A 27933-nucleotide genomic window follows, 5' to 3' on the forward strand; every position below is an offset into this window, starting at 1 on the left:
GTTGTCTGAGTGGAATAATTTCTATAATTTAGAGAACATGGCAAATTGCATTTCATTAGAGATGGCTTTGCAGCAAATTGCATGAGCGAGTGGTTCATATATTATTTTGCCAAGTCATACAACTTTTTGGTTAGGATAGAAGGGTCATCATTCGTCGGTTGCTTCAAGAGTTAATAACGGACGCCGTGGCATATCAGTTGCATGCCAACAAGGAACATTTTATATTTTGTTTCATGGTAATGCACGACATTCAACTGTATGTTACAACGTGGAAATGGTGACGGAGACATCGGATTTGTCTTCTTGGCTCGGGGGGTGTCATGGGCGGCACATGCCTCATCTCCTTTTATGGCGGTGACGGATCGTTACGAACATGGGGGTAGGGGATCAGGGCGGAGAACGGGACGGTTGGTGGGGGACTCCTTGGCAGTCTGTGGGGAGGTACGGTGTAAAAGAGAGAGGGCACCATGATGAAGGTGAGGTGGGCATCATCCAACTTTAAAGGAGAGGGCTCCAGCGATAAATGTCTCGCTCCGATAGAAAACCAAGTGGGAAGGGGAGGGTCCGGCAGGAAAAAGGAATGGTGCATTGTGGGGTGGTTTTTTTGTGTTCGGGCCACGTGTTGAAGATGATATGGCGGATAGTCCGGACAAACACATTTCCACCCCACATATGGGATGGATTCGGAAGTCTGGACTGTCCAGACGGTTCGATTTGGAGCCCGCTGGGTGCCCCTTTGATGTCCGAATATGTCCAGACATATGAGGAAGAAATGAGCTTTGACTTTGAAGACGACCTTAATCATTTATTTGATTTATCTATATGCATTTTAGCCCGTAGTAACGCACGGGAGTTCTACTAGTATTATTAAAACAAAGCTCTAATGATCAGGTGTGTTAAGTTTATTTTTTTTTCAAAACTCTTCCTAATAATATTGAAATCACCACCTATCACACATGGTAAAGTGCTTCTCTGATAAATCTTAGAAAGTTCAGCTAAAACCCAATTTTTCTCTCAGGTTGATCAGCCCCATAAACAGTAATTGAATTCCAGGCTAGATCTATTTTTTTCATACACTAACACTAACAAAATAATACACATGTTCAGAATCCAAAACCTCCAAAGAATCATTATTAGCTGTCACCAGAATACCTCCAGACTTCCCTCTAGAAGGAGCCCAATGCCATTTAAAGTTTTTTTCCTCCACAAAAGGAGTGCAATTCCTTATTAGATAAGTGGTCCTTCATGGTATCATGAATTCCCACGAAGTCTAAAGAGTAATACACTACACTCTCTTATAAATCTTTTTCTAATCTCCCAACCAATATATCCAACATTCAAAATAAACCTTTCATTAGGAGTTTTTATGTTTTTATATTCTTGATAGCATACCTATTTACAGGTATGCCTTCTTTTAGCCTAACAATTGCGGGCAAAAAGGTCCCTATTTTTCTTAGAGGGAAAACTTGTTTCAGTTCTCTAAGTATATTTTTCTCCAACTCAATGACGGGGTTATCTCTGTCAGAACATAACTCATTCAAGTCAACATCTCTAGTAGTGATATCATGACTAGAAAGCATATCTAATCTAGCCATCTCGAATTTCCTCATAATCTCTAGGTTATGTCCAATCAAATCCATAGTACATCCATTGCAATAAGACATAGTCAAAAGGGAGGGGTTATTAAGTCTAAAAGATCAAGAAAAGATTCATTGCCATAATTATATTTTGATGTTGCCCTCTCTTTAGCCATGTCCTCCACTCTAACATCTTCCCTGTCTATGAGCCTAGGGGCCATCCTCACCATTCTCCTCCACTTGACCATGGCACTATTGGACCACGGTGGTCAATAATGCCTGTAATTTTCTTTATTACGGTTCCAAAGGACTCCTATGAAGATACAATATCGGTCTGACTAGCATTGTAATCAACATGTTCCAAATAGTTATCTCTTGTGTCACCAATCTTTTCCTCCATACAATTTTCTAGTTCATCCTCTCCTTCTTCCCTAGGAGGCACATCACCTTTATTTTTATTAGCTTCATTCTTGTCTAAGACCTATTGTAGTAATTTCTGCAAGTGCTTGTTCTGCTTCTCAAGTTCCACTTGTAGCTTACTTTTTTCAACTTCATCGTCTCCCATTATTTTTCCATCCATAGCAATTTGAACAGCTTGTCTAGCTTTCTCTTCCTCCACCTATTTCTTTCTAGCAGTTAACTCTACTCATCCACTAAACCATCAGTTGAGGGGTCTGTCACTAGCCACTTTTCATGCTTCTACATTATTTTTGTCAACATTCAAAGCCTCATAAGCCAAAGAAAGACTTCCCAATTTGATAATCTCCTTCTTAGCTTCTGACCCTTTATTTTTCTTAGGCAATCTTCTCTCATCGGTATCATCTTCTTTAGGGTTATGCAGTAGACTATCATCTCCACCTCTCTTTCCAGGCCTAGAAAACCAACCCTGCTCCGCCACTATCTCAACCTCAAAGGTCATTCTAGAAACCCAAAGCTCTCTTGTAGTTATTTCAGTAGAACCATGAATCTTCTTCGGGTCTCTCATCCCAAGTTTCACCCTAACAAATTCACTACCAATTGAATCCGTATCATTCTCAATCACCGTTCCAAAGAGAGGTCCCCAATTCACACATTCAACCACTTGATATTCAGCTGGAGTTACATGTCTATATGGGGAGCTTATATAGTGTCGTGTACCTGACAAATGATCAAGGCCATCCTTAAAAAAAGGAGGTGTGTGGGTAGAGAGCTGGGTCATTTGTGTCCTTTGAAGACCTCTAATTGGGCTTGGAGGTGTGTTGTAGTCCATTAATGAGGGCATTTCCTATACTGCGTGTTAAGCACCTGTATTTTGCAACTTGGCGTACACCCCCTCCACTCTAGGCCGACACATCTACTCCTTTTTTTTCTTCTGTTTTTAACCCCCAAAAAGGGCGCTAGGTATGATTCGAACCCACGACCTCCGCGCCTAGTTTAGCTATGGTAGTCAACCAAACACCCACTATGATGTGATTAGTTACATCTTTTTTACTCTTTCTTCTTTCTTTTGCTTTTCTGTTCCTTATTTCTTTTCTTTTTTTCAAAATGCGTGAACTTTTTTTATCAAAATCAATGACCTTTTCTCAAATCTATGAACTTTTTCCAAAATCAAATTTCCTGATACTTTTTTTAAATTGGTAATTTTTAAATTAGTAAGCTATTTTTAAAAATCCATAAACTTTTTTTCAAATTCGATGAACATTTTTCCAAATTAAATGAACTGTTTTTTTTTCAAAATCGATTAACTTTTTCCCCAAATTCGTGACATTTTTTAAGTTTGTGAGCTTTTTTAAAATCAGTGAACATTTTCGAATTCACAAAATTTTTGGATTTTTTTGTGCTTTATATTTTCGCATTATTTCCAAAGGTCAATGGTTGACTGATGAAATGCCCATTTGATTATGTGCGTGGGTACCAAGAAGCTCAACCAGCGCCTAAGGTGCCCAATAGGAGGTTCCATTAATGTGGATATCCCCACATACTATTTGAAGGCCTCCTTGCTTGGAGTTGGGCCTCATGTTTGCCACAATTTTTTTTAGAATTGTTTTTCAATTTTTTCATATTTTACTGTTCATGCTGAGACCATAAGAGCTCAAACTTAGACGGGGACTTTCCAACAGTTTTGTCATCAATGCTAATGACATGCACATATAGGTGATGTTGGCAAAAGCATAAGAGGAGCGAAGTGGCTTGGTCAGAACTCATGTTTTTTTGAAAATTAGGGATAAAACTGCTGAGTCAGACACAACTAAGGGCATAAAACTAATTATTTCTTTTATTTTGGACCCTAGTAAGTGTCACACATGTGGCATGAATACATGGCAACTCCGAACAATTTTTATATTTGAATGGTAACTTTTAAGTCTAACCTTCAATTAGGTACTCCCGCGCTATCAGGCATGAACACGACAATTAAATTGTACGAATGAAGTTGGCACAAACGCATGACAACTCCGAACGTTTTAGGACCCTGATAATGCTTTATACCGTGACCCTTGTTTGGCACAAGTTCTGTATAGATTAAATTGTACGAATGAAGCTTGCAACTTACTAGAATATGCAAATGATCAATGAAAACAAGCGATCTGCTACTAGTGATGAGTTAGACCTGGCAAATTGTGAACCGATTTCCTTTACCTGTGATAGGCAACATTGCTAGAGTGCTAATCACTGTGTAAACTAACATAAACATTACAGAGGGAGTGCATTTGTTAGCCACATAAGAGAATTCAACGCAACCAAGACGACGGAAAACTCTGTCCTTTATACTGGTGTAATTTACATCTCTGACGCTAAGAGAGAGAGCTCAACTTGCTACATATGTACAACCTCAGAAACTTTGTTTCCGAGAGAAAGAATATAGCTACCAACAAAGAGCAAAAACGCAGCAACTGTAGCTTGCCAATACTTGCTTTATCTACAGAAACAATTGATCGGGACACGGAACCTTTTGGCTAAAACAGCAGCCCTAGCTCTGTGCAATGACAGAAAATTTATCAATCCTGCGACGTTGCCGAGTACTCAAAGAGAAGCCGATTGGACGGTGTGGATTGGAAGATTACGCGGAGTCTACTGGTTAGCTGGTATATCAGCGACCACTGCATCGCCATTTCTGAATCTTTCATTTGCCTCACAACAGAGGCCTGCATAACGACGGTGGTAATCCAGATCAGTTTCTATTCGTGCAGCACACTGCGCAGTTTGGCTCAAATTGTTTATTAAGCTTTCAGGAAGACATAAAAGAATCATACCTGAACGCGTTTTCCAAGCTGCACTTCGACCTCCGTAGCAAAAGAGATATTGTTTGCCAGTGATTTGAGTGGATCAACCGTTGGATCTACGGACAACAAACTTGGAATCTGTGGAGCATAAACCATCCGCCACCGTGCTTGTCCAAACTCACCCTTGCCTTCGATTCTTGGCATCAAAGTTTCTAGTGTTGCAGTTGCGAGTTTCTTGAATGCAAGCTGTCCGTCACCTTCCAATAGCGACTCCGCAAGCTGCGACTCAAAAACCTTTGCGGCCTATAGCACAGCAAGAAACCAGAGTTGTAAGAGTTACACATAATTAGGAAAACAAAATAACTCAGGCTCAGTTAAGTCAATGTTTTAATCTCCTTATTCCACTCTTGAGTAGAGAACTGGCAAGCAACCAGCAAAAGGCAGATTTAGCTAATCATAAAAACTGTTCAATTTTTTAAGACAAGAAATTAAATCATGAGATTATCAGGACTACAGCAAAGTTAAGCTGTAACTCATTTGTAGATGTATCTTACCTCACTAGGTGACAGAACATCCTGGTCCACGGAGCGAGTCGAGGTTACAACCAGATTATCTTGCCACATGCTGGCTCGACTCATGATTTTGAATTGCCATTCAGATCCAACAAGGACGAGATCCAGAACAGGATCTAAACCAAGATCAGGCTCAAACTTTGCTACATTTAAATGGTCACTTTTAAGTCTAACCTGCAATCAGGTACAGAAATGTGAAGCAACTCATCATAAACCATTTTCAAACTGGGAAAGAAAAATGAACTTGTGCCAAACAAGGGTCAAACTATAAAGCTTACCTGAGTAGCTACCAAGTTGACCTCACCATTTTCAAATGTTAATATACCCTTCGGCCTTATGTACTTTGGATGTACCATGCCATTAAGCTCAAGGTCACCACTGACAGCAAAATTCAGAATTAAAGGATAAACAATTCTTAATTCTGGTCCCAGCGTGAGCTTCAAGTCATTGAGTCGGGCATCAATGTTTGGCTTAAAACTTCCATTCTCAAGAGTCCTTTCTGTTTCTGTTTGTTGACCAACGATGCAAAAAATTGAAAGCTCCAGTAAACCCATAAAGAAAATTAGAAAAACAGCAGGACAGAGAGAGGGAGAAGCATACGCTTCTTTTAGATATTCACATCAAATGTAACGAATTGTCACATGTAACCAGTTAACTAGTTAAGCTATATGTATCGGTCAAGCTTTGCTGTGAAATATTAGTGAATGTCAAATTAATGGAATACGTACTATCTGGCGAAGTTGACAATGCACCCAGGAAACGTGAGACATCCTGCGAAGTAGTTGTTTGACCAAAACCAGCAAGAAGATAGCTGGACTTGTTTGAAGCCAACCTAGTCGCCACAGCACCATTGCCTTTATCATGAGGCAAATATGCTTCACCATGGGTTAACCGGATCATCCCAGAGACATCTGGCCGCAATATTGAGCCTGTAACCTGCAGCTGGCTGTCTACTTGGCCACTGTACAAATCAAAACAAAAACAGTTTAGCAAATGATAAGAAGACATAATTTGGGATCCTACATATTGCATGTTCAATATGAATTTATGAGATGCTTTTCAGGTTTTGGCACAGTACTGTTAACTGTTTCCATAAACCAGCTTTAGAAGACAATCAACCAGATCGTGGGGTGCTTTACATCACTCAGAAGCTGCTAGTCAGAAACTAAGCTTCAACATATAGTACAGAAATCAAAAAGGATAAAGTAGAAATAATTACCTTAAAACATTTTTTGCTCGTATATCCAGAACTTCACATTTCAACTCAATCTTATCACTGGCTGATGGCTCACTATTTTGCAGAGGTAGAGTCCCTTTCATTGACAATTTTCCCTTCCTCCCAACCCTGCTTTCCATGGAATTGATGAATAGTCTGTTGGATATAACATTAACATTACCAGCGAAATTTGTAAGCGGCGTCCGAAGGAAAGGAGAAGTCACAGTTGCTCGGTGAAATGATGCAGACCCATCAACAACAGGTTGATCAACAGTGCCTTTAACCTTCCATCAAAATGGCAAAGAAAAGAGGAGGAAAATGTTAATCAACTGCTTCATGTTAGATCCAAAATAAAATAAAAAACTGTGGATTCCACAGGTGGAACAAAGAACTACCTATAAAAGACAACATTTATGCTTCATAGTTTAAATCAACAGATATTTTCATCAATCACAATTAATCTATGAAAAAGAGCAATATGTTACGTTGTCCTTAGTGGAATTATGGGAATTAAAAAAGGATGGGCCACCTGAAGGAGCACATCAGCATAGCCTTGAAGCCAGTTTGCATAAGGACTAAGTGCAGTTATCAACATCATGCCACCATCCTTTATATCTGCATTTACCCTCACTTCACCTGGTTCTAGCAAATTCCAACTTAAACCTTTTAGACTTTCAGCTAACTGAAATTCCCAACCATCCTCTGGCTTGTCCCTCACGATTCTTGTTTCACTGATATCATTAGATGATCCTCTGTCTTTCGCCCAAACAGGGATTCTTATAATACCATGTTTACCATCTCCAGCTTCCAAATTTTCCTCCGTGGAGCTGCTGTCGACGTAAGTCACAGGAATACTACCTTGAATGTTTACATGTCCACTTTGTATAGTTGGTTCGATATTTGCATCAAAAACAAAACGGCTTGTTGGGGTTACAGAGGCCAATACTTCAGCTCTTCCCAGATCAATGCCTCCGATGGTGCCGTCAAGAAGTCTAATTTGAACATCACATTCTGGTTTTGCGAGAGTGCCTCTCAAATCTCCCTCCATGTGTAAAATACCTTTTATTGGTGTCACCCATTGCCTCAGAAAGTGAATTGAATCTGTAGTTGATGATTCTAGAGCCTGAACTAGAGCTGGTATAAGACCAACTGGGAAATTAAGCACAGCAAAGTGAAGATTTGTTAGCGGGCCAAGAATCGATCCGTCAGCATGAAGGGTGGCATTATCCTTCTGAATAAATAACTTATCAAGACGCAGGCCATCATTATTGCTATAAGAACCAGATGCCAGAACACGCTGTGTCTTGTATGTGCCCCACTCCCAATCTTCACCATTGAAATCAAAATCAGCCTGTATAAATAAAGCCATTAGGAATCATGTTTACATATAATTCAGAGAAGATTGTCTTGCTGATAGTGCCATTTACAAAGTCAAGCTTCTGTAAATATTTCTTCCAACATACCAAAAGATGTAGTGGAAATAAACCGCTAACACAAATACAGTACAAAACAAGGTTGAAGGAAATAAACATGGTGCAAATGGGGGGATGGGGCGGGGGGGGGGGGGTCAGTGAAGCTCGACCAAAATGCTAGAAGTGTTAGTGTAAAGACCACTATTAGGAGTTCATCAATAATTACCGGGGCAAAAGTCTGATAGAGTTAATATTTGAACATGCTCACCATAGTATCTCCATTCCCTCCTCCACTGGCATCAAGAGAACCACGCCAGTAACCTCTCAGTTCAGCTAAGGCCGGAAGAGTTATATCTTCAATTGTATCATCATCCAACCAGTCGTGATACATTTCAACTGCCTGTTGCAAGGAATGGGATGAAGTTAATATAAGTAGCATGTCATAATAACAAGGGAACCCGCTAATAAGGGAAACCATAACTCTATGCCTGTGATACAATATTCTAAACTCACTATCTTTAGTACCTTTATCTGGTCACGTAGGCTTTCAGCATTGAACCCAACAGAATGCAAGCATTGCATGAAAAGTTCCTGCAAACAAATATAGGATCAAATGGCTGCTACCATCTAGCAGACCATAAACACCAACGAATATTATAACCAACAAAGGAAAAGAAAGATAGAATCACAAATACAGAACAAACTGCACACCTTCGATCTAGAACGAATAACTGGATCTGTACTTCGTGAAAGAAGTCTTGCCAGGGGAAGTATTTCAGCTACTTCAGCATCGGGAACTTCTAGTCTCATCCTCCACCTGCCCATTGAAGACATAATGCTACCAAGATGCCCTCCCATTGCTTTCTGTATAAACCCATTACCATGACTTTCCATAGGAAATCTATCACGTGTTCCTGGAAACACATACTCCCCTTGAAGCTCATACTTGCTATTAGGTTGCTCTAGGACTGACTTTTCCATTGTAATCTGGGTATTGAAAATACAAAGAATAGCTAGTAAGTCAACACAGCAAGGACTCACAACTACTCCCTCCGTCCCATAATGTAGGATGTTTTTGGACACTAGTGTAGTGTCAAAAAACGTCCTACATTATGGGACGGAGGGAGTAGCTATTAAAAATAAGATAAGAACCTCACTGGAATGTATAACTAGTGTCAAGAAAAACAACAAATGCATGTTATACATCAATTGTTTTATGTTTGTCATCTGGGAAAGGCTAACATGGGGGATGCTAGGAACCATGAAACTGAGTTATAACAGTGTTTGAAGTTTCCTTACTCCAAAAATTCTACTAAACAACTACCAAAGAGGTGGCAAAATTCTTGATTACAACTTACAAGTAATACCAAACACCTGCTAAAGGTAACACATGAGATATGGCTTCAACCACACAAAACAAGAAAATATATGTGGGAGAAAAAAAAACTCACAACATCACCACTCCATCGAGCAGCTATATCAAGTGCTTCACCAAACACACCACTAAATTTGGGACGGACCACTGATAACAAACCATGACCTCTTCTTTTCTGGAAATTAAGCTGAACTTCTGCCTGTAACAAGAAAAGATCTGTTACATTAGACATCATTGGTGGATTCTCCATTTAGCAATTGATCACAATTGATTTACAACAAATACTGGAGAATGGAGCTTCCACATTTATTTATTTTTTGAGCAGAATTGGAGCCTCCACATTCGACATATACAACTTCTCATGAAATGCAAGAAAAAAAAGTATGAATACTTAGTTATTACTTAAGGAGCAGAAGACCACGTTGTAGTTCAAAAAAGTTTACATCAATTACAGAAAATTTATATGGCACAGAATACATAAGCTATGGACAAATAGCATAGCATTAAATAGCAGAAAACCAGAAGGTGCAGCACAGAAAATGACAGATGCATATTTTCAATCCGAAAACTCCATTAACTACATCAGCACAATATAACATTTTATTAGACTGCATCATGTAGTTAACTGAACTAACATCTCTCCTGCGAAATTTAAATTGCAGAAGTGCTTTACTATCTGACGGCATGCAAGCATCATGACTAATTACAACTCACGTGTATGAGACATAGAATCAACCAAACAGAGCTACCAACAATACAGAACCTGAAAACAGATTACCTAACCAAAAAAACACGGAGTATGCCATACTCTCATCTAGGACAATATTACCTTCTGAACAAATCCACGTAATGAAGCAAGCTCCAGCTCGTCAAGTGGCAAATTCCGAACCTTTACGACCAGAAGACAAGTATCAACAATATCGAAACGGACTCTACAAGTCTTATAATGTTCAAGAAAGATTGCTGGCAAGGAAAATACACACACTAACACAACACTAACAGTAGTAGAGTACCTCCAAATTAGTCAAACTTTCAGGATGATAACATATATTAGACTTCAGCTGCCCCTTTTGGAGGAAAATTGATAGAAGCCTTTCATCTTGAATGGCGTCATTTGTACCAAAAAACAATGGCCCGTTCACTTCTATGGAAATCTTTTCATCAGGCCTGCCGGTAGCATTTAACTATGTTGCAGGGGAATAGGGATAGTAAGAGGAAGATGTAAGGGAAAGAGAACAACATGTAGTCTATGCAGATAAAAAATAATAAAAATCAACATAACTACCAAATGCATACAGCACTCTCTTCAATTATTTGGAAGGTGCGCTTGACATAGAAAATCATCACATCATATATATCCAAGGAGAAAATCTTTATATTGTGTCGAACCATGGAGTTAGAATTAAAGCCTCTTAAAGAGTTAAAGTTACTGAACTTATGCCCGTTGCTCTCATAAGTAAAATAGTTGCTGCCAGAATAGTTTGTGTGGGTTAAAAATTGCTGTGATTTGTCAGAGTATGCTATTATTGCAATGCAATCTGTTAAGCAGCATAAAATGGTAACAGAAGTGAATCAATTTGGATAGTGAAGTGTACCTTTAAGTGGACGAATGGCCCTCGAGCCTTGGAGAAAATAGTGAATGTATTAAATACATCCATTCTTTCTATTTTTATTTGGTTCTCGTTTTGTATTGCAAGGTAATGTGCACAGATTTTAGTAATTTGAAGAAGTAAAAGACGGGAAGTGTTTAAATCCAAAATTCCACTTTACAGACTGTTACAGATCTGTCTGTGCATGCCACTATTGATGATCCAAACTATAGCACTTAGTGCACACAACCGAGGCACATACAAACAAATTGAATTAGGCTATAAAATCACATACAAGCAATGCAAGTCAAATTCAGAGGACGAAACAACAAAACAGCAACTTACCATCACAGAATCTCGTGACAAGGAAAGAAAACCAGTAGACTGAGGTGCCAGCATGAGTTGGTTAAGTTTTATTCCTGACAGAGAAATCTCCCCAACAAGCCTTGACACATCACTCTCAAGCTTACTTTGGTCCATGATACTTTGTAAAGCGCCATATATCTTGTCATCAACTACCTGGCTAGGTTTCACCACTTTTCCTTGAAATTTGACCCTTCCAGATGCTTTCAAATGTAATGGCCTCGGTGTATCAAAAGGTATTGAAGAAGCTATATGAGCAAATTCAAAGCCTCGCATACGTAAATCCAAATCAACACTCTCCACAACTAGTGGCATAATCTTTTTCATTTGATACATCTCCTTGTACAGCGAGTAGTCATCAATATATGATGTTTGAATACGAGTATTTAAGTCAAAGGAAACTGATGATGAGTTAACCATGATATAATCATGTGCAATAACAATATTGCCCCGTGCATCAGAAAAGGAATCTTCTGCATTTGGTGCAGCCCATTTGATATCAAATTTCCTGTCATAAGTTTTTGTTGTCGTTAGAATACCAGAAAATACATAGCCTACTTGGCCATTAGGACTCCAGATGATAGATGTAATGTAAGATACTCACGGTCTATTAAGCGGGCCAGAAAGTCTAGTTTCTCCATTGAGCTCGCCAATTTTCAGTGGGATCAGCTGAATGCCTCCAGGTATGTACCGATGCAAAACCTTATCAAGTAAAATGCTCCCGGATAAATTAATATCCATAGCAGAATCATCACCTTCCCCCTGCAGAGATCTAAATATGTATTATACTTGCATAATGTGGTAAATTTATTTTGCATCATAAGAACAGCAGAGTATCTATTGGATTTGTACAGCTAGTACAAAAAAATCTGTGTAAGCTCTTAGGAATACGCTGCTAGTATTCCATTTATTTCGGTAGAGTACAAACTGATAAGTTATACACCCTCCGTCCCAAAATAAGGGCCGCTGATTTAGTACAAAGGACACTTATGTTGGGATGGAGGGGGTAGTTGCTATTTCCAATGCTCCAGGGGCTCAATAGTAGACATTCACTGTAAGCCCAGAGAAATAAACAAACAAATGGCTTAGCTAGGATGTAATTATGATGTCTATGGCGAGGCCAAAGTTGTGAATAATGGACCTAAGAGTTTGGAAGGTTCTTCATGAATGCATTTGCATAGTTCGTTTCCATATGTATTTTCAATTTACAAAGTCCTGATGGCTACTCTACGTTTTCGAATATTATTCTTGATAATGATACAGGAAGAACAAATGCTTGGATGACTATAGATGTAGAAAAAAGTCTGCTGAAAATTAGCGCAAACATGAAAAGATGGCTGGCTGGAAGTGTAATCAAATAATCAATAGTCACAATACCTCTGGGCAAATCCATGCATTACCAGCCCCTCGAATTTCTCCACCATCCAAAAGACATGCTCTAATACCATATAAGTCTGCAACCTGCAGCCAGTCATAACAAAGAGAAATTAGTTGTTCCAATTTCACAAACTTCAATAACGGAAAAAAATAGTGGCTCTATTTCTACTCACACAGTTGTCAAGGTTGAAAGTGAAATTCGCTGATACATGAGAGAAGGGAATATGATCAAACGCAGCAACTGCACCAGCCTCCTTGTTTTGAATCACAGCTTCAGAAGCTGCAGATGGAGGCATACCAGATACTGAAAGGGACTTCCTTGAGACAATCCCACTTCCAACAAAAACAGGAGCATCAAGAGGTCCTTGACAATTAAATACAGCAGTAACAGCACCAGCCACCTAAATAAGATAAGAAGTGTACCAGCAGTTAAGTGGATGAACATGAAAATTTAGCCAAAAGATTTTTTTAAACACATACATCATTGATAGAGATCATCCTAAGCTATTGTTAACAAACAAATGAGACAGAACTGCTTAAATGGTATTTCAGGAACAGTTTGCGGTGCTGAACTGCGATGTGTTGATCATATTTTAATATTTTATATGTACTGCAGAAAATAGCTACAGAAAAAAAAGGTTGATTGAAGAAATGGTAATATTAAGCTGGTCAGACAAACGGAATTATCACTATCCATAAGAGTGGTCATTTTGCTTCATCAAGAAGTTGATTTTTAATGCTAAGAACCATGATAACTGGTATTTTAAGATAAATCACAAGTGTCATTGTCGGGCAATTCAAATGAGTGGAATAAACCATCTATCATACAACTACATAAATAAGTCAGGTTGTGCAGTGCATTTTATATTCAAGTCAAACTTATTTTTCGTGTTGTGCCATATATGTGGTTTCAGTATAGCTAACTCCAGATATGAGTTCAGATAGATCATCGCAATGAATCGGCAGTACAAAATAGAGTCTGTTGTTTTTCGCTGCATGCAGGAATCTAGTATTTCCAAATAAGTCGAGTAAAGTATGTCGAACCGGAAACATCAGAGGCTTCATTTTCACCGACTTCATAAGCGCATTAACTTCAACAGATGGAACCTGAAAAAAAAGATATCAAGTAAATGTATGAGTTGCTGTTTAGGGGACTACATGTATATACAATGTAATTATCAACTTAAAGATACCTGGCACATTAGATGGAACTCTCCATCCTCAGGATTTAAACCAAAATCGCCAGAAGTTTCAACCGGAACATCACCAAACCAACCACTTGCATTATGCAGAAATACTCTTTGACCACGGAATGACAGAGTTGCCACTATTTCCTGAATATGTTGAGGCTTCCATTAAAAACTATAATCACTTGGAATGTTTGCAGCAGCAATATTTGGAAAGTAGTTACTATTTGCATATCAAAGTACGGAAATTCGGAAGACATCTGAGCACATGTGGCCTAGTTTTCACATCAGAGCTAAATGTCAGCGTCTGAAATAGATGCTTAATTTGAAATGCCAATGACTGATCTGTTTCTTACTACACTGCAGATCAACAGCACCCACCCTGAGGCGCCCTGAGAAACACGCTATATAGCAGGAGCAGCCGCTAATATGACAATATCGCTTCTCCAACACCTCATTCTTCAGTCTCTTTCTCCCTTAGCTAATACATTATGCCAGAAACTTGTTGCATCCAGCATACATGTGTTGAAGTGTATGCCTAGCCCTTTCTGGGCTTTCCATCAGTTCAGACTTTGGTTGCGGTTGGGCTAGTGCATGAAGCTTAACATGGTATATGTGGATTGCCTAGCCCTTTCCATGAGTTCGGACTTTTGTTGTGTTGGCTAGTGCACGAAGCTCAACACCATGGATATCATTTGTCAATACTGGAAACCATAAGTATAAAATGTTGCTTATAATGAAGTATGCCAATTGTTGCACATCAAAATCAAATTTGGTAGTCGATAAAATTTCCACGTTTTAGAAAATGCTAGGCAAACCCACATAGTACAGAAGTTCTTTCAGGAAATTCAACAACAATTAAACTGGCCCACTGATGATTCATCTATTATTCCTGGAAACCCTCATGAATTTCTAGATATACCCCTGATTCTAGTCATTTCAACAATATTCACCAGCGACCAATTGTGTTTACTTTTAAAGAAGTAACTAGGCACTCATTTTTCACCCGCAACACAACACTCTAGTTTGGTAAAGTAAGGGGTCAATGACCTACAAGAATATTGGTAGCTCAGGTTAATGGCAAATCAACAAGAAGACATTAAAGCCATGTTAATCTGTCTTGTGCCTATGAAAACTGATTCCGCGCAAGACCCTACTTATTACAAACATGCAGAGTTGGAAAAACAAATGAGATAAGGTATAAGTATACCGAAAATGATGAGGGAGCATCTAATATCTGAAAACCTAGGCCTTTCACATCAAGCTGGCCATGAATGCTCGGAAAACTATCACCTTTCGACATACAGATATGCACCTGGAGAAGGAAAAGGAGAAATATTGCTGTACGCATTTAGTATCTCCAAGCATGAAAAAAAGCAGTTCCCGTGAGGCATGTATGTCTAGCACTCTAGATGTAGCAATGTAGCATGAACCTTGTGGCAAGTTCAGTTATTCGTTAAGTGCATGTGGAAGTCATGTCCAGGTATTGTCTAAATTGTATGCACAAGTGGCTGATATTAATAGTGAAATTGAACATGCAAGAGATTAAGTTTAGAAAAGCACCTCACCAGTTGCTCTTCCTTTGTGCCAGACAACTGGTATTTCTAGGATACGCTCAAACAGCTGCACATGAAAAATTGCTCTTCAATACAAGAACTAAGAACTGTAGCATCTTGTATACATAATAAAAGTAGGTGCATTACCGGGGCAAAAGCATTGACTACATTCAGATTAGCATGCCATGTTTGCTCCGCTATGTCAACAAAGACATCTGTAGAAAGATAACCCCCTCCTTGAGAAGTTTGATCTTGTCTCCACTCCATGCAGTTCCCAGTGACATGCACATGTACACGATTATAGGAGTTTTTGAACTTGACGTGTCCATTAGCCTGTTTCATTTCCCTACAATAGTAAGGCAACGACTACAAACTTAGTTGATGTTCATTTATAATGCCGCAGTTGCACCCCAGCCCCCTTTTGGAAGAGCCTATAATAATGCACTGAATAATACAAGTAAGATAAGTTGAAATATACTGCACCCTCATTACAGTAATTTACTTGACAATATAACTCCTGATAATAAGAATTAACAATATAAATCCGAACACCGGTTATGAGAATATTTATTGTTCACAGAAATTTAATTGTTGGGGAATGCAGTAAATTCATGGGAAGAGACAGATGATCACAAAATTACCCCAATATAAGTTCCAACAGTGATACACTAATACATTTTGAAAATGCACAAGAAAGGAGAAGAGCATATATTTGCAATAGAAATGGCAAATGATGAGGTCAAACCTTGGTTCCTGATCACCGTATCCTAGAAGCATCAAGTTCCCTCCACTGAAATAAACAGAATCCAGTGTGATAGGAAGCATATGCTGAGCCCCACCAGGATTTATCTGGTCAACCCCTTCTACGAGTCCAGCAGGGGCATCTTCAAGACCGATAGCAAATCGCGACTTCAACTTTTGAATTTCAACACCCAGAGAAGCATATGGTGCATTAAAATGAACACGGGAGCCCTTTGCCTGCAAAGGCCAAAATGACTGACTAATATTATCTTCAGAAAGACTCTCAAATTCCTCCAACATGCGGCCTTGGTACAAGTTGCCCTCGCCATGCTGCACATCTTCCAAATGGTTGCATACCAACATTTTGTTATCGGAGTGATGCAAACTATGCTGACTAGGTTGTTGATTATGAGAATGCTCCGCATGCACATCATTTGCATCGATGATTGGCATTGCACTTGCAGATTTGCCTTCACCTAGACAGTCCAGACAACGACTACTATTTAATGGAAATTCACCAGAATTCTCTGGTGCAGTAGCAGAGCTGACAATTGGTGCATAATTTGAAGTGGCTTTGCCAGAACCAGCATTTGCATGACCTCCTCCGTTAGATGAATTATTCCCAGAACCAGGGGATGAGTTATCAGGATTACCACTCTCCATGTTTTCAAAATATGCCACAGCAGCCTGTGCACTACGCCGAAGGATCCTTTCCTGAGAGGAATTGTCGATGCCTGATACCACCTTGTTGTGACCTTTCCTCTTGTATCTTCGCTTTCTAGGGTTCGGGATCATCCTAGACCAGAAGTTGATGCCCGGGATACGCGATTTCACACCGAATGATTTCTCCAGATCCGCATGCTTTGAGCTAGAGTCAATAATGCCTGGATCCATGTGTCGATCGTTCCTGTGCATCTCATCAGCACAGAGGGGCGGGCTACTGGATTTCCCATTTCCGACAGGTCCATCGTCCTCCAGCATCTCGTCAGCCGAACGTGAAGTGGATTGGCCACTGGGAACTGCGTATCCCCTTCGAGCAGATTCCCTAGCAGCTCTGTCCCTCTCCTCGTCCCACTGCCCCCCAGCCTTCTCCCTGGCGAGCCTCCTGGTCTTGGTACGGTAGTCAATGCCCTCCTCCGCCGAATTCCTCTTGGGCTTCCCCTCCTTGGACGGCGCGGGGATGCCCAGCCAGGAGAAATCCTTCCTCTGCGCGACGAGCGCGGTGGGGTCGGAGAGCAGGGCGTCGACGACGACCCGCCCCCTCCTGAGGCTGGCGAAGGGCCTGACCCTGATCTTCATGACGGGCACCTCGGCGCAGGAGAACTCGTCGGCGCGCGGGCCGACGGAGCAGGTGTGGAGCGTGATCCCGAGCGGCGAGACGCTGCGCGCCCCGCCGACGCGGACCTCCCGCTGGAGGTAGTCCCCGAGCGCGGCGCAGGCGGCCGGGAGGAGGCGCGCCTCGACGAAGGCCCGCGCACGGTGCTGCGCGTACCATGAGAGCGCTGCGGCGACGGAGAGCACGGCGGCGAAGGCGGAGCAGCGCACGAGGAAGAGGCCCTCCCGCCATACGGAGGCGAGGGAGCCGATCAGGGCCCGCAGCGGCGGCGGGCGGTGGTGGTCGTGGCCGTGGCTGGGGAGGCAGTCGCTCGAGTCGGAGACCCTGAGGCGGAGCAGCGGGGGCGGGTCGAGGCGCGCGAGGGTTAGGATGGGCCTCGGGGCGTGGCGGCGGCCGCGGCCGCCGCGCGCGCGGCGAGGCCGGCAGACGAGGAGGGGCGGCGGCGCGAGGGAGGGCGAGACGCGGAGGCAGTGCGACATTGCGCCGGGCTGGCCGCCTAGGTGACCATTTGCGTGCGGCGGGAGAAAGAGAGATGGGACGGGTGGGTGGAATAGTAGTCACCGGCAGTGGGCGAGCCGAGAGAGAGAGATGGGCGGGGGAGAGATGCTTGCCTCTCGCTGGGGTCGTTGCCTACTTGCCGTGCTCGCTTCTTTTTGGATTTTGCCGCAGATGATTTGTCTTCCCTTCGCCTCTTCTTGTCTCGCCTCCTCTTTGTGATGAAAGCGAAAGACCAGACAAGCTAATTATTTCGCTTCTCTCTCCCGTACAAAATGGCCTACCAGCAGCATATGGAATGAATGTTTTCAGAGGGCAAAAATAACAAAGATACTCCTACCAAAGAAGGCATCGGAAACCTAAAGACAACCATGAAGCATCATCCACAGACACAGAGCGAGAGGAAAAGTACCCAAGAGGCCCTGTTGGCCATGTTGTTGTCTATCATAAGTTCAACCGGATCAACACAATTCAAAACACAATTACAACGACCGTTCTGGTGACCACGAAGGCCTTCCAGAATTCCGAAACCGAATATCAGAAAGGCGCTCCATGGTCACCATAAATACACAACTCTGGGGAGGACTGGATGGGGAAAAAGTTTATTGCGACGGGTCCAAAACGAACAAGGGGATCATTCATTATCGAAACTCAGGAGCATCTCAAAACTTGGGCGGCCCGTCGCGTTTTTACCGCACGGGTTGCTGGTTGTAATGGCTCTTCTCCTTCTTCTTTGCCGCCGCGAGCCTGGCGGTCCTGGCTGCCGCCTCTGCCGCGGCGATCTTTGCAGCTGTGTCCGTCTCCTTGCCCGACTTCTTCTTCATCGACGCCATCTTCTTTAGGCGCTCCTTGACATCCACAGCCGTGTCTTCCTCGGGTTCTGCACTGGCAGCCTCCTCCGACACTTCAGCTTCCTTTGCCTCCTTTGCGCTCTTGTCCTTCTTGTTCTTCTTCTTCTTGGCATTCTTGCTCTCTAAAGGGGCAGGTGCGTCTTCCTTTCTCTCTCCATCACCAGCTTGGCTCGCACCTTTCTTCTCAGCTGCAACAATGTTTATCATGTAAGAAACAAAGTTTATAAAAGCAATGAAGCCACGTATAGGTACTCAGCTTTATTAGTCCTCCACAGCGCTACATAAGGGAAATATAAAAAGGGGGGAATCACTTAAAGTGGAGCATTACCATTGTTGTTTCCATCTTGCGCAGCATCGCTTGTGTTTTCAGAAATTCCCAACTCAGCTAACACAGCATCAAGTTCAGCCAGCTCCTTCTTTTTCAACTCCTTTTTGGACAGCTGCCTTTCTGTCTCTTTAGGTGCTGCTGCAACTTTCTTCACATCAGGATCAGCAGCTTCCACTTCATGCTCAGGTTCATCCTCAGCACCATCCTCAGCCTCATCATCATGCTCCTCATCCTCACTTTCAATTTCCTGCAGCATGTAGAAGTAATGCATCTAAGAATAGTATCACCAAGGTATACAGACACAACTATTGCCATGTTCCAACATCAGGCGAACCTCTGGCCAACAAAGTTCAAACAAGATAAATTCTGGTAGAAATCTAGCAAGTAGAGGTAGTTCCTTATGACTTGCCTAGACAAGCTGAACAGAAACTTGGACCGAATTACTATCAATCAATTTTAAATATATGTTCTCATTGTGTCTGGGGTGCTTGAACTCAAAAAGAATTACTGGGGCCATAACCTCTCCCTGACTTCAATTGCTCCGAAAAAACCTATGTTAACAACTCTCAACAACTTTCCACAAAAACTACCAAAAGAACGGTGTGACATCATCAATAAAGAATAAGTGAGAGAGATACTGATGGCATCAAATAGGTAGTCTTTCATTGCATTTTTTGTGTGCATTATGTGCCTCTACACACTAGTCACAAAGTTGTTATACCTAGTGTGCAACATGGATAAAACACTGGTACATCAATGAGTGACAAGTACAGGAAATGCTACAACGTTAATGCATACCATGCCTACACTTGCCATGTGCAATAATAAATTAAAAAATAATACACTGACAAATAAGGAATATCACATCAACGCAAATAGAAATTCACAGGCCGTAAATGCACCAAAAGGCGGAAGTAAATGCACTCACTTATAACCCATTTGTCGCACTGAACATCCGTTCCGAAATAACAGGGGATACCGTTCACAAAATTAATCTGGCAGGAATTAGTACACCACAGCCTACAGGATGCCCCCTGACCTCACTCCGACAACTCTCCCACCATACCAACAGTGTATGAATTCTTGTCGCGACGCACCACTTCCATAACAAGACCTAACTTGAAACTCCTTGCCCGCTGAACATACATCACACGGCGATGTGGATACTGTTATCAATAATCCCCCAGTCACTGAACATACGTTACACAGCGATGGATATGCCCTTATCAATAATCCCAGAGTCACTGAACATACGCCACACAACAATCAAGATACCGTTATCAATAATCCCCCAGTCACTGAACATACGGTACACAACGATCGAGATACCGTTATCAATAATACCGCAGTCTTGTCCCCTACCTCAATCAACCAAACAAGTACACACCAATACGGACACCATACGGAATACAGCTAAGCCGCTTCCGATTCGGATTCGCTGCTTCAAATAATAACTACAGATAAAATTCAAAGCCCAATCGTCCACTGGGCACACATTGTGCATCAATGGTGGCTAGCGTTCACAATTAACCCAGCAGGCATCAGTACACTTATAGTCTACAGATGCCCCCCTGCCCCACTCAATCCAACATCTGCATATCAACACTACCACGGTATGCAAACTAATCAGTAATCATATGGGCGTTGCACAACAGCACACGTTTCGTCTCAAGCAAAATAAACAGATCATGAACAGCGCAAACAAATAAACAGGGGCGTGCATAACAGGGAGAGAGATAGACCTCCGGCAGGGCGGCGTGGACAGCATCGACCTCGTCCTCCTCCTCCTCCTTGGCCGTTTTGGCGGCGGCGTGGTCGTTCCCCCAGATGGGCGCGGGGGGCGCGGTGGTGGCGAAGTAGTCGTCGTCGTCGTCGTCCTCGACGTCGGCCCACGACTTGGTGTTGAGCGGGGCGGGCGCCCAGAAGAGCTCCTTCTGCTGCTGCGGCGTGGGCTCGTCCCCCTGCTTCCCTCCCTTGGAGGAGCCCCCCTTGGCCTTGTCGCCCTTCTTCTTCTTCTTGAGGGTCTCGAGCGCCGCGAACACGTTGCCGGTGTTGAGCTTGGCCTCGTCCGCCGCGCCTCCCCTCCTGCCTCCGCCCACCATAGTCTCTCCTACCTTGCCCGGGGATGCGAGGAAATCCCGGCGGCTAGGGGCCCCGAAATCGGAATCTAAATCTAGCCCCGCGGCGGCCCACGGTCGCGGTGGACGGCCGCCGATCTGCGCGCGACGGGCAGGGGCGTGCGTACGGAGCGGCCGGATAGGGGGGCTGCCTGTCGTCGGCTTGATCGGCGGCGCCGCGGCGGCGTTGGGATTAGGGTTTTGAGACGGGAAGGGGTGGGGTGGGGTGGGGTGGGTTGGGTTGCGGTGGTGTGTCGAGAGAGGTAAAACGGCGTGTGCTCTGTTGCTGGTTTATAGAGCGAGGCGAGGGATGGGATGAGACGGACGGACGGGTAGCCGTTTCTGGTCTGCGCTGCGCTCCTGCAGGTTGCCGACCCAGCTTATCTTTCCGCAGCGAGCGAGCGAGCGAGCTGAGGTCTATCCGTGCGGCCACGCGCAAGCGCGACCCGGAGCCGTGTCGTAGGATGCCGGCCTACGTCCTCGAGTTTTTGTTACGGTCTGCAGCATCTGCACGTGTACTCCGTCCGATGCGCAGGGCACGGTAAAACCAGTTTCAGCTGCTGCTGTTGGGAATTCTACCACCGTTCTCGCGAAATGGCACTGAGCGTACTGGAAAGTGGAAAGGGGGTTCAGAAACAGGACGCGACAGGCAGAACCGGCGCTGCCTATAGCATAGTAGGAGTATGTATACATCGTTTGAACCAAAAACAGAAAAAGTTTCTGAGCCAAAAGGACGACTCAAGGGGGCAGATTTGGCAACACATGGAGAGCCCGAATTAGAGACAGAGAGCGCGCAAGGGCGACAGGGGAATTTATTATCAGCGACAAACATTTTCAGGCAAGATTACACAAGTTTAACCTACATCACCGCGCACCATGAGACGGTATTACAAAACATACTTGTAATTAAAATATAATATCACCGCCCCCAGTTCGGTAGTAACAGATCCATCCTGGATGCTCATCCCAATTTACATGACCACAGAGGCTACTAGGCTGCCTGCCGCTTATCATCATCATCATCCCAGTGAAAATTGTGTACATGGTGTATGTAGTTCGGTAAAAATTAAAGAATATACTTGAGCACAACATGCGTTACAAGGGGTGGGGATCATGCCACGAAGAATATGAAGATCATGAGGAACACCATCAGCACGAAGAATATCTTCATCATCAGCCACCTGTTTGATGAGATGCTGTTGAGGTACTTCAGGAGTTGACCCTGCGCCCCCTCAACGTTGGCTACCGTCTCCTCCATGTTCTCATCGATTCTGCCATACATAGCACACGAGTACACAATTAAGGGAAGGCTCTTAACCCAATGGAATAAAAGAAAAGAAAAACATGAACTAAGTTTGGCGCACAAAACCTAGTCTCCTCCATCTGAGATAATTTTACCATGAACAAAGTACTCCCTCCGTTCCATTTATATGTACAATACCAAATATATAAAATATTAAACTACATCTTATGATGAATCTAATGATATATGTTTGGTATTCTAGATGTAAATGTTTTCTCCAAAACTTGGTCAAAGTTTATGAGGTTTGACTTTTCAGAAAATCTATATGCGCTACATTATAGAATGGAGGGAGTATTGGCACAGAAAACAGTCTACTGGAGATAATCCATCTGGAATAATTTTATCGTGAATAATAAAGAATATTTATGCCTAGCAAGCTTAATAATACTTGACCAAAAGATCAGGGACCAGAATCTTGTGTCGCGGTAGGGGGCAGACTAAAGTAGTCAATTAAGAAGATCAGGAGAAGCGCCTACACAAACATCACATGCTCCCTCCAATCCATATTAATTGTCGCTCAAACAAATGTATCTAACACTGTAACACATCTAGATACATCCATTTCAGCAACAACTAATATGGATCGGAGGGAGTACCATGTATCCTTCTGATTTAAAGATAACTCAAGTGAGACCATCATGCAAAACAACTGTATGATTTATCACTATTTTCAGGAAATGCCTTATAATTGGATTCTCTAGGGTGTGATCAAGTCCGACAGCTTGAAGCTGTAAATAATTATTCAAAATGAAACATGAATATGACTCAAAAGTCTAAGATTGCCTACTCCTGAAAATATATACAACAAACTTAGTTTGCGTAAAGTTCACCTGATTGCTAGCTCTCCCTGCTGAGACACCATGGTTGCCAGCTGGGTAAAGATGTTGCTCAGCTCATGGATGGTTGATTCCACATTTTGAAGAGCCTCAGCTCTGCTCTGCATGTAACTATCCTGCTGTACTGCCAATTGCTGCTGCTGCATGAAAGCAGGAGACGACAACGACGACGATGCTCCATGATCTCCATTAGTCTTCTTCCTGGTGAACAGAAGCAGAAGATTCAAAACCAAACTCGTGAAGCTTTATATGGTTAAGCAACAGTAACGCAAGAGTAGTCCAATTCGGTTACATTAATTCGTTGATCTGCATGTATATATTTGTTAGTTTAGTATTCCATTGTTTAGCAAACGGTTATATGAGCCTTGGAGTATTGCATTTCTAATATAGAAAAGGAATAAGAACTGTTTTACCATGCTACCCTTACATGACAACATCCTTTTCCTACCTTCCTTCTCCTTAGACACCATTCGCTCAAGGTTCCATTATGGCACACGGGCATCAGGGTTTAGGGTCTCAACCCCACAATACTCATAAGTATTAATAACGGTACAATTTCAAAATACTACTCGCTCTATTAGGGGCAGGGAATTGTTTTGCAAAACTATGTCAATAGAATTTATTACGAGTGTCATGTTCTGCAAAAACAGACACCTGACAATAAGAAGCACCAAGCATTTGGCGGTGCAATCTCTGACTAGCATAGCATGTGCAGGCCTAAGCTAAGGTGGTTGTGCATGACTGCTCACAATGGAAGTACACACTGCACCAACTGAATACTTGCAATGGTACCTCTGAAACAACGGCGTAGTTGCAGAGTCACTGGCCCATGGTGCTGGGGGTGCAGCGTCGGATGCCTCTCTGGGAACAAGGGGCCGCTGACGAATGAATGGATTTGATGCATCTTTTGCAGCTGAGGAGGAGAACATTTGCCTTCTGTTTTCATGAACCTTCAAATTCTGCACATTCAGGTAGAAACACACTTAGTGCACCATTTATAATGAAGACACTATCCAAAGAAAAAGATAACATGGTGACAACATATTTGAATCAGGAAAGCATTTACTATTTTTATCTGACCTCTGTCCGCATGGTAAGGACTTCTTTGAATTCTTTCGTTGCACTCATCAGTCGATTTTTCAGGTTGTCCACAACGGTAGTGGAATGGTTTGTTGTATCCTTGGAAAGATTGCCGCTCTCATTTTGTGAATTGCACAGAACTTGTAAGTCCATAACAGCATTATTCAAAGCACCAATGTCCTTCTTAACAACTGCAGTCAACTCTTGTATCTCTAAGGTAGGGTCATCAAAAACAGATGTCTTCTTTGCCACTGTAAACAATCATGTTATAAAATCAGCATCGATCCATACTTTATACTGTAAATACACACAGAGCAAGTGTTGACATAATTGGCACTTGTGTAACTAGATCTCAAGTTAGCACCTTAGGAGATCAACACTTCATAGTTCAATATGGTTAACTTCGTGACGGGTGAAATAAAAAAGCAGTACATAACTATGAATGTTACTTTCTCAGTCAATAGTATCAAGAGGTCATTTAGGAATTTTCCAATTGAACTGATCGCAGTTGTAAATTTACAACCAATATTGCATCAGGAAGCAGCTAAGCCATCACACTGCTATTAAGATATTACTTCGGTGGGAGGTCAAACCAATAAAAAAAAGGTAAGCTTCATCTAGTGCTTATGAACACAAAGAAGGTGTAGATAAGTAGAAACTATGTTCAATCCACATTTGGAAGAGGTAGGCATACATCTATCTACATTTTCTACCTTCATGCAGTGTTACCAATGCAATGCAATGCAGAAAGTGCAGTAAAATCTTCTGAGGAGGGTATTAACCAACCAAAGACATCTAAAGCATTGACAAGCACTCTAGAAGTGGCAACAGAATTAGTAGTACAGGGATACATGCTAGTACAAATGATTATAAAAAAAGGAACAATCAGTGAGCCCTCGCTCAACAGCACTTGAGCAGATATGCAGACATTTCATATATTACTGAGAGACCAAGGTACCAGTTTACATTCAATACACATGCACATCGCTGATGCATATAATCGCATTGAGACTGGACTGCTATGCTCATCTAGCTTCAAACATGGTAATGGACAAAAGAAGCATCTTACTAGCAAGTACTAGAATTTATCAGATGTAGTAATTCATAAACAGGCACAAAATGAGGCAGATGCCATCACTGCTATCATCGCAACAAGTGCAACAGCCATCCTGATACCAACAAAGCAAACTACGACAGCGCAATCTCCAGTAAGTACACAAACACTGAAACAAGCATGGATTTGATGCTCCATCTAATCCAAATGTCATACGAGCACTGGGTAAGAAACAGGCATGCTTCGCACAATATATATACATAGCCATCCATGCAAGTTGGCATCTCCTCAGGCTACTAACTAATCAAGCATGAGCCGTACAGCCTTACAGCTAGGGTGTTCCGAGATCCCAACCCACCAGCGCGGAGGGGGCAACTATCAGCTTAACTAATCGGCGGCGACACAAGCACGAGGGTACTATGGTAACCGGAAATGTAACAGGGGAGGGGTTGGTCAGTTATACATTTGGCAAGGCGGGCGAGCTTCTGGGAGGTCTGGTGGATCCCGAGCCCGATCTTGGAGGCGCGGCGGTTGAACTCGGAGTGCGCCGACGCGGCGGAGCGCGAGTCGTCGAGGGGCCCGGCGCTGCCGCTGGCCGACGCGGCGGCTGGGGACGGGGCGACGTGGCGGCGCGCGCTCTCGACGGCGGAGCGGAACTCGTTGGTGCGGTCCCGGAACGACGCCGGGGCGGACCGCGATGGGTTCATGGCCGCCGCCGACGCCGGATCTGGATCTGGGCCGCCGCGTCGGTTGGGCTCGGGGGCGCGGGCGGGCGGGTGGGTGAGGGGGATTGATGGCGGGTTCGGTCGCGGTGCCGCTTTTGCCCACCGAGGATTATTGGGGGGGAGGGGGGAGACGCGGTGGAGGGGATGGGGGATTTGGTGGGAAGGAATGGGGAATCGAGCTGGAAACTGGGGAGAGAGATCGGTGGCTTGATGGTTGTCCTTCCCCTTGTTGTGACGAGAGACGAGACGAAGGGAGAGATGAGTTGGAGATTCGCCGGGTCGAGGCTTCACCGCGTTTCTCCTCTTCTGGTCGCGTTGCAGCGACGGCTCAGATCGAGCCGTACGGGGAGCTGCAGCACCATCCACGGTTGTGGCCGACCTGGTGACGAAGGTACGGTCGAGTCGTCCACCTGTCGTGCGTGGGCCCTGTTCACGTATTTTATTGTTTCATTTTACTAGCACATATGGGCCAAATTCACTGTTCGGGAGCCTCGCAATGATCAGCGCCATTTGGCGCGCTCTCAGTCATTCGCCACGTATCGCGCTTTGGACGCTCCCTTCGAATTTTATTTTTTTATTTCGCATGTGTTTTCGGCTTTTTAAACGGGTTTTTTTCGGGGTTTTTTGACGTTTTGGTTTTCTACTAGTCATTCCTAGCTTTTCGACCAAAAAAAATTCAAAAAAATAAAAATTTTGCGCAAAAAACGCATTTTTTTCTCGAGAGTCACGGTTTTGTTTTCGCGAGAGGCACGGTTGTGCTTTCGCGAGAGGCACGGCCGTGCCTCTTGGAAACGGAAAAAAACGTGTTTTCTGGTTTTTTTTTCTTTCGCGAGAGGCACGGTTTTGCTTCCGCGAGAGGCACGGTTATGCTTTCGCGAGAGGGAAAAATGTGTTTTCTGTTTTTTTTTCTTTCGCGAGAGGCACGATTTTGTTTCCGTGAGAGGCACGGTTGTGCTTTCGCGAGAGGCACGGGCGTGCCTCTTTCGGAAAGGAAAAAACGTGTTTTTTGTTTTTTTTTCTTTCGCGAGAGGCACGGTTTTGCTTCCGGGAGAGGCACAGTTGTGATTTCGTCAGAGGTACGGGCGTGCCTCTTTCGGAAAGGGAAAAAAATCCATGTTCCCGGTTCGGTTTTTTCATCGGGTTTTTTTCATCCGGTCTTTTCATGAAAAAAAGTTCGTCAAAACTTATCAACATGGGATCTAGTTTTGAAGATCTCGACGCGAGGAATCCAACGGCGAAAGCGGTTCGAGATTTGGACGCACGGTTTAAGAGATAAAACATTTTGAATAAACGGATCTAGAAAAAAAGGAAAACTCCTAGGTTGCGACAAGTGGCGCACATGCAGCGCGCCACTTGTCGCAACCCGGGGAAGTTGGAGTGATCTCCGCAAGGAGTACTCCTTAATTAGTGATTTCGGCATCTGACCCCTCTTTGGAAAAAAATCGGATCTGACCCTTTTCCTACCGCCATAGGTGCTGGCAGTAGGGACTGGGTCAACGTCGACGGCGTCGTCTGCCGCGCTGACGTGGATAAGTGGCTACCGCCACAGATCGTGGCAGTAGGACGTCGCTCCCTATCGCCTGAGTGGGTGGCGGTAGGTGCCGAACAGGCAATTCCGTGCTTGGTGGCTGCGGGCGGGCCCT

The 27933-nt window shown here is 43.2% G+C and overlaps 3 protein-coding genes across 3 annotated transcripts; all 3 read right to left on the reverse strand.

Annotated features, from left to right (window-relative positions):
* Window positions 1-4300: 4300 nt before the first annotated feature.
* LOC123069001 (protein SUBSTANDARD STARCH GRAIN 4, chloroplastic) lies at window positions 4301-18123 on the reverse strand. Its single transcript, XM_044491717.1, has 23 exons — window positions 16170-18123; window positions 15572-15770; window positions 15432-15491; window positions 15079-15183; window positions 13875-14015; window positions 13726-13788; window positions 12855-13082; window positions 12682-12765; window positions 11909-12066; window positions 11287-11812; window positions 10366-10536; window positions 10182-10241; window positions 9429-9551; window positions 8689-8964; window positions 8503-8568; window positions 8246-8377; window positions 7095-7916; window positions 6569-6849; window positions 6078-6310; window positions 5628-5854; window positions 5332-5523; window positions 4808-5080; window positions 4301-4699 (listed from the first exon to the last, which is right to left on the reverse strand). Exons 1-23 carry the CDS (start codon window positions 17978-17980, stop codon window positions 4553-4555), a joined length of 6378 nt encoding a protein of 2125 aa, XP_044347652.1. The 5' UTR covers window positions 17981-18123; the 3' UTR covers window positions 4301-4552.
* Window positions 18124-18405: 282 nt separating this feature from the next.
* On the reverse strand, window positions 18406-21537 carry LOC123069002 (nuclear ubiquitous casein and cyclin-dependent kinase substrate 1). Its single transcript, XM_044491718.1, has 3 exons — window positions 20918-21537; window positions 19176-19422; window positions 18406-19035 (listed from the first exon to the last, which is right to left on the reverse strand). Exons 1-3 carry the CDS (start codon window positions 21275-21277, stop codon window positions 18686-18688), a joined length of 957 nt encoding a protein of 318 aa, XP_044347653.1. The 5' UTR covers window positions 21278-21537; the 3' UTR covers window positions 18406-18685.
* A 531-nt stretch (window positions 21538-22068) lies between these two features.
* On the reverse strand, window positions 22069-26540 carry LOC123069003 (syntaxin-32). The gene is made up of 5 exons (XM_044491719.1): window positions 26029-26540; window positions 24512-24762; window positions 24224-24390; window positions 23426-23632; window positions 22069-22563 (listed from the first exon to the last, which is right to left on the reverse strand). Exons 1-5 carry the CDS (start codon window positions 26270-26272, stop codon window positions 22404-22406), a joined length of 1029 nt encoding a protein of 342 aa, XP_044347654.1. The 5' UTR covers window positions 26273-26540; the 3' UTR covers window positions 22069-22403.
* Between the last annotated feature and the right edge of the window lie 1393 nt (window positions 26541-27933).

Source organism: Triticum aestivum, chromosome 3B (genome assembly GCF_018294505.1).
Source record: "Triticum aestivum cultivar Chinese Spring chromosome 3B, IWGSC CS RefSeq v2.1, whole genome shotgun sequence".
Classification (NCBI taxonomy): domain Eukaryota; kingdom Viridiplantae; phylum Streptophyta; class Magnoliopsida; order Poales; family Poaceae; genus Triticum; species Triticum aestivum.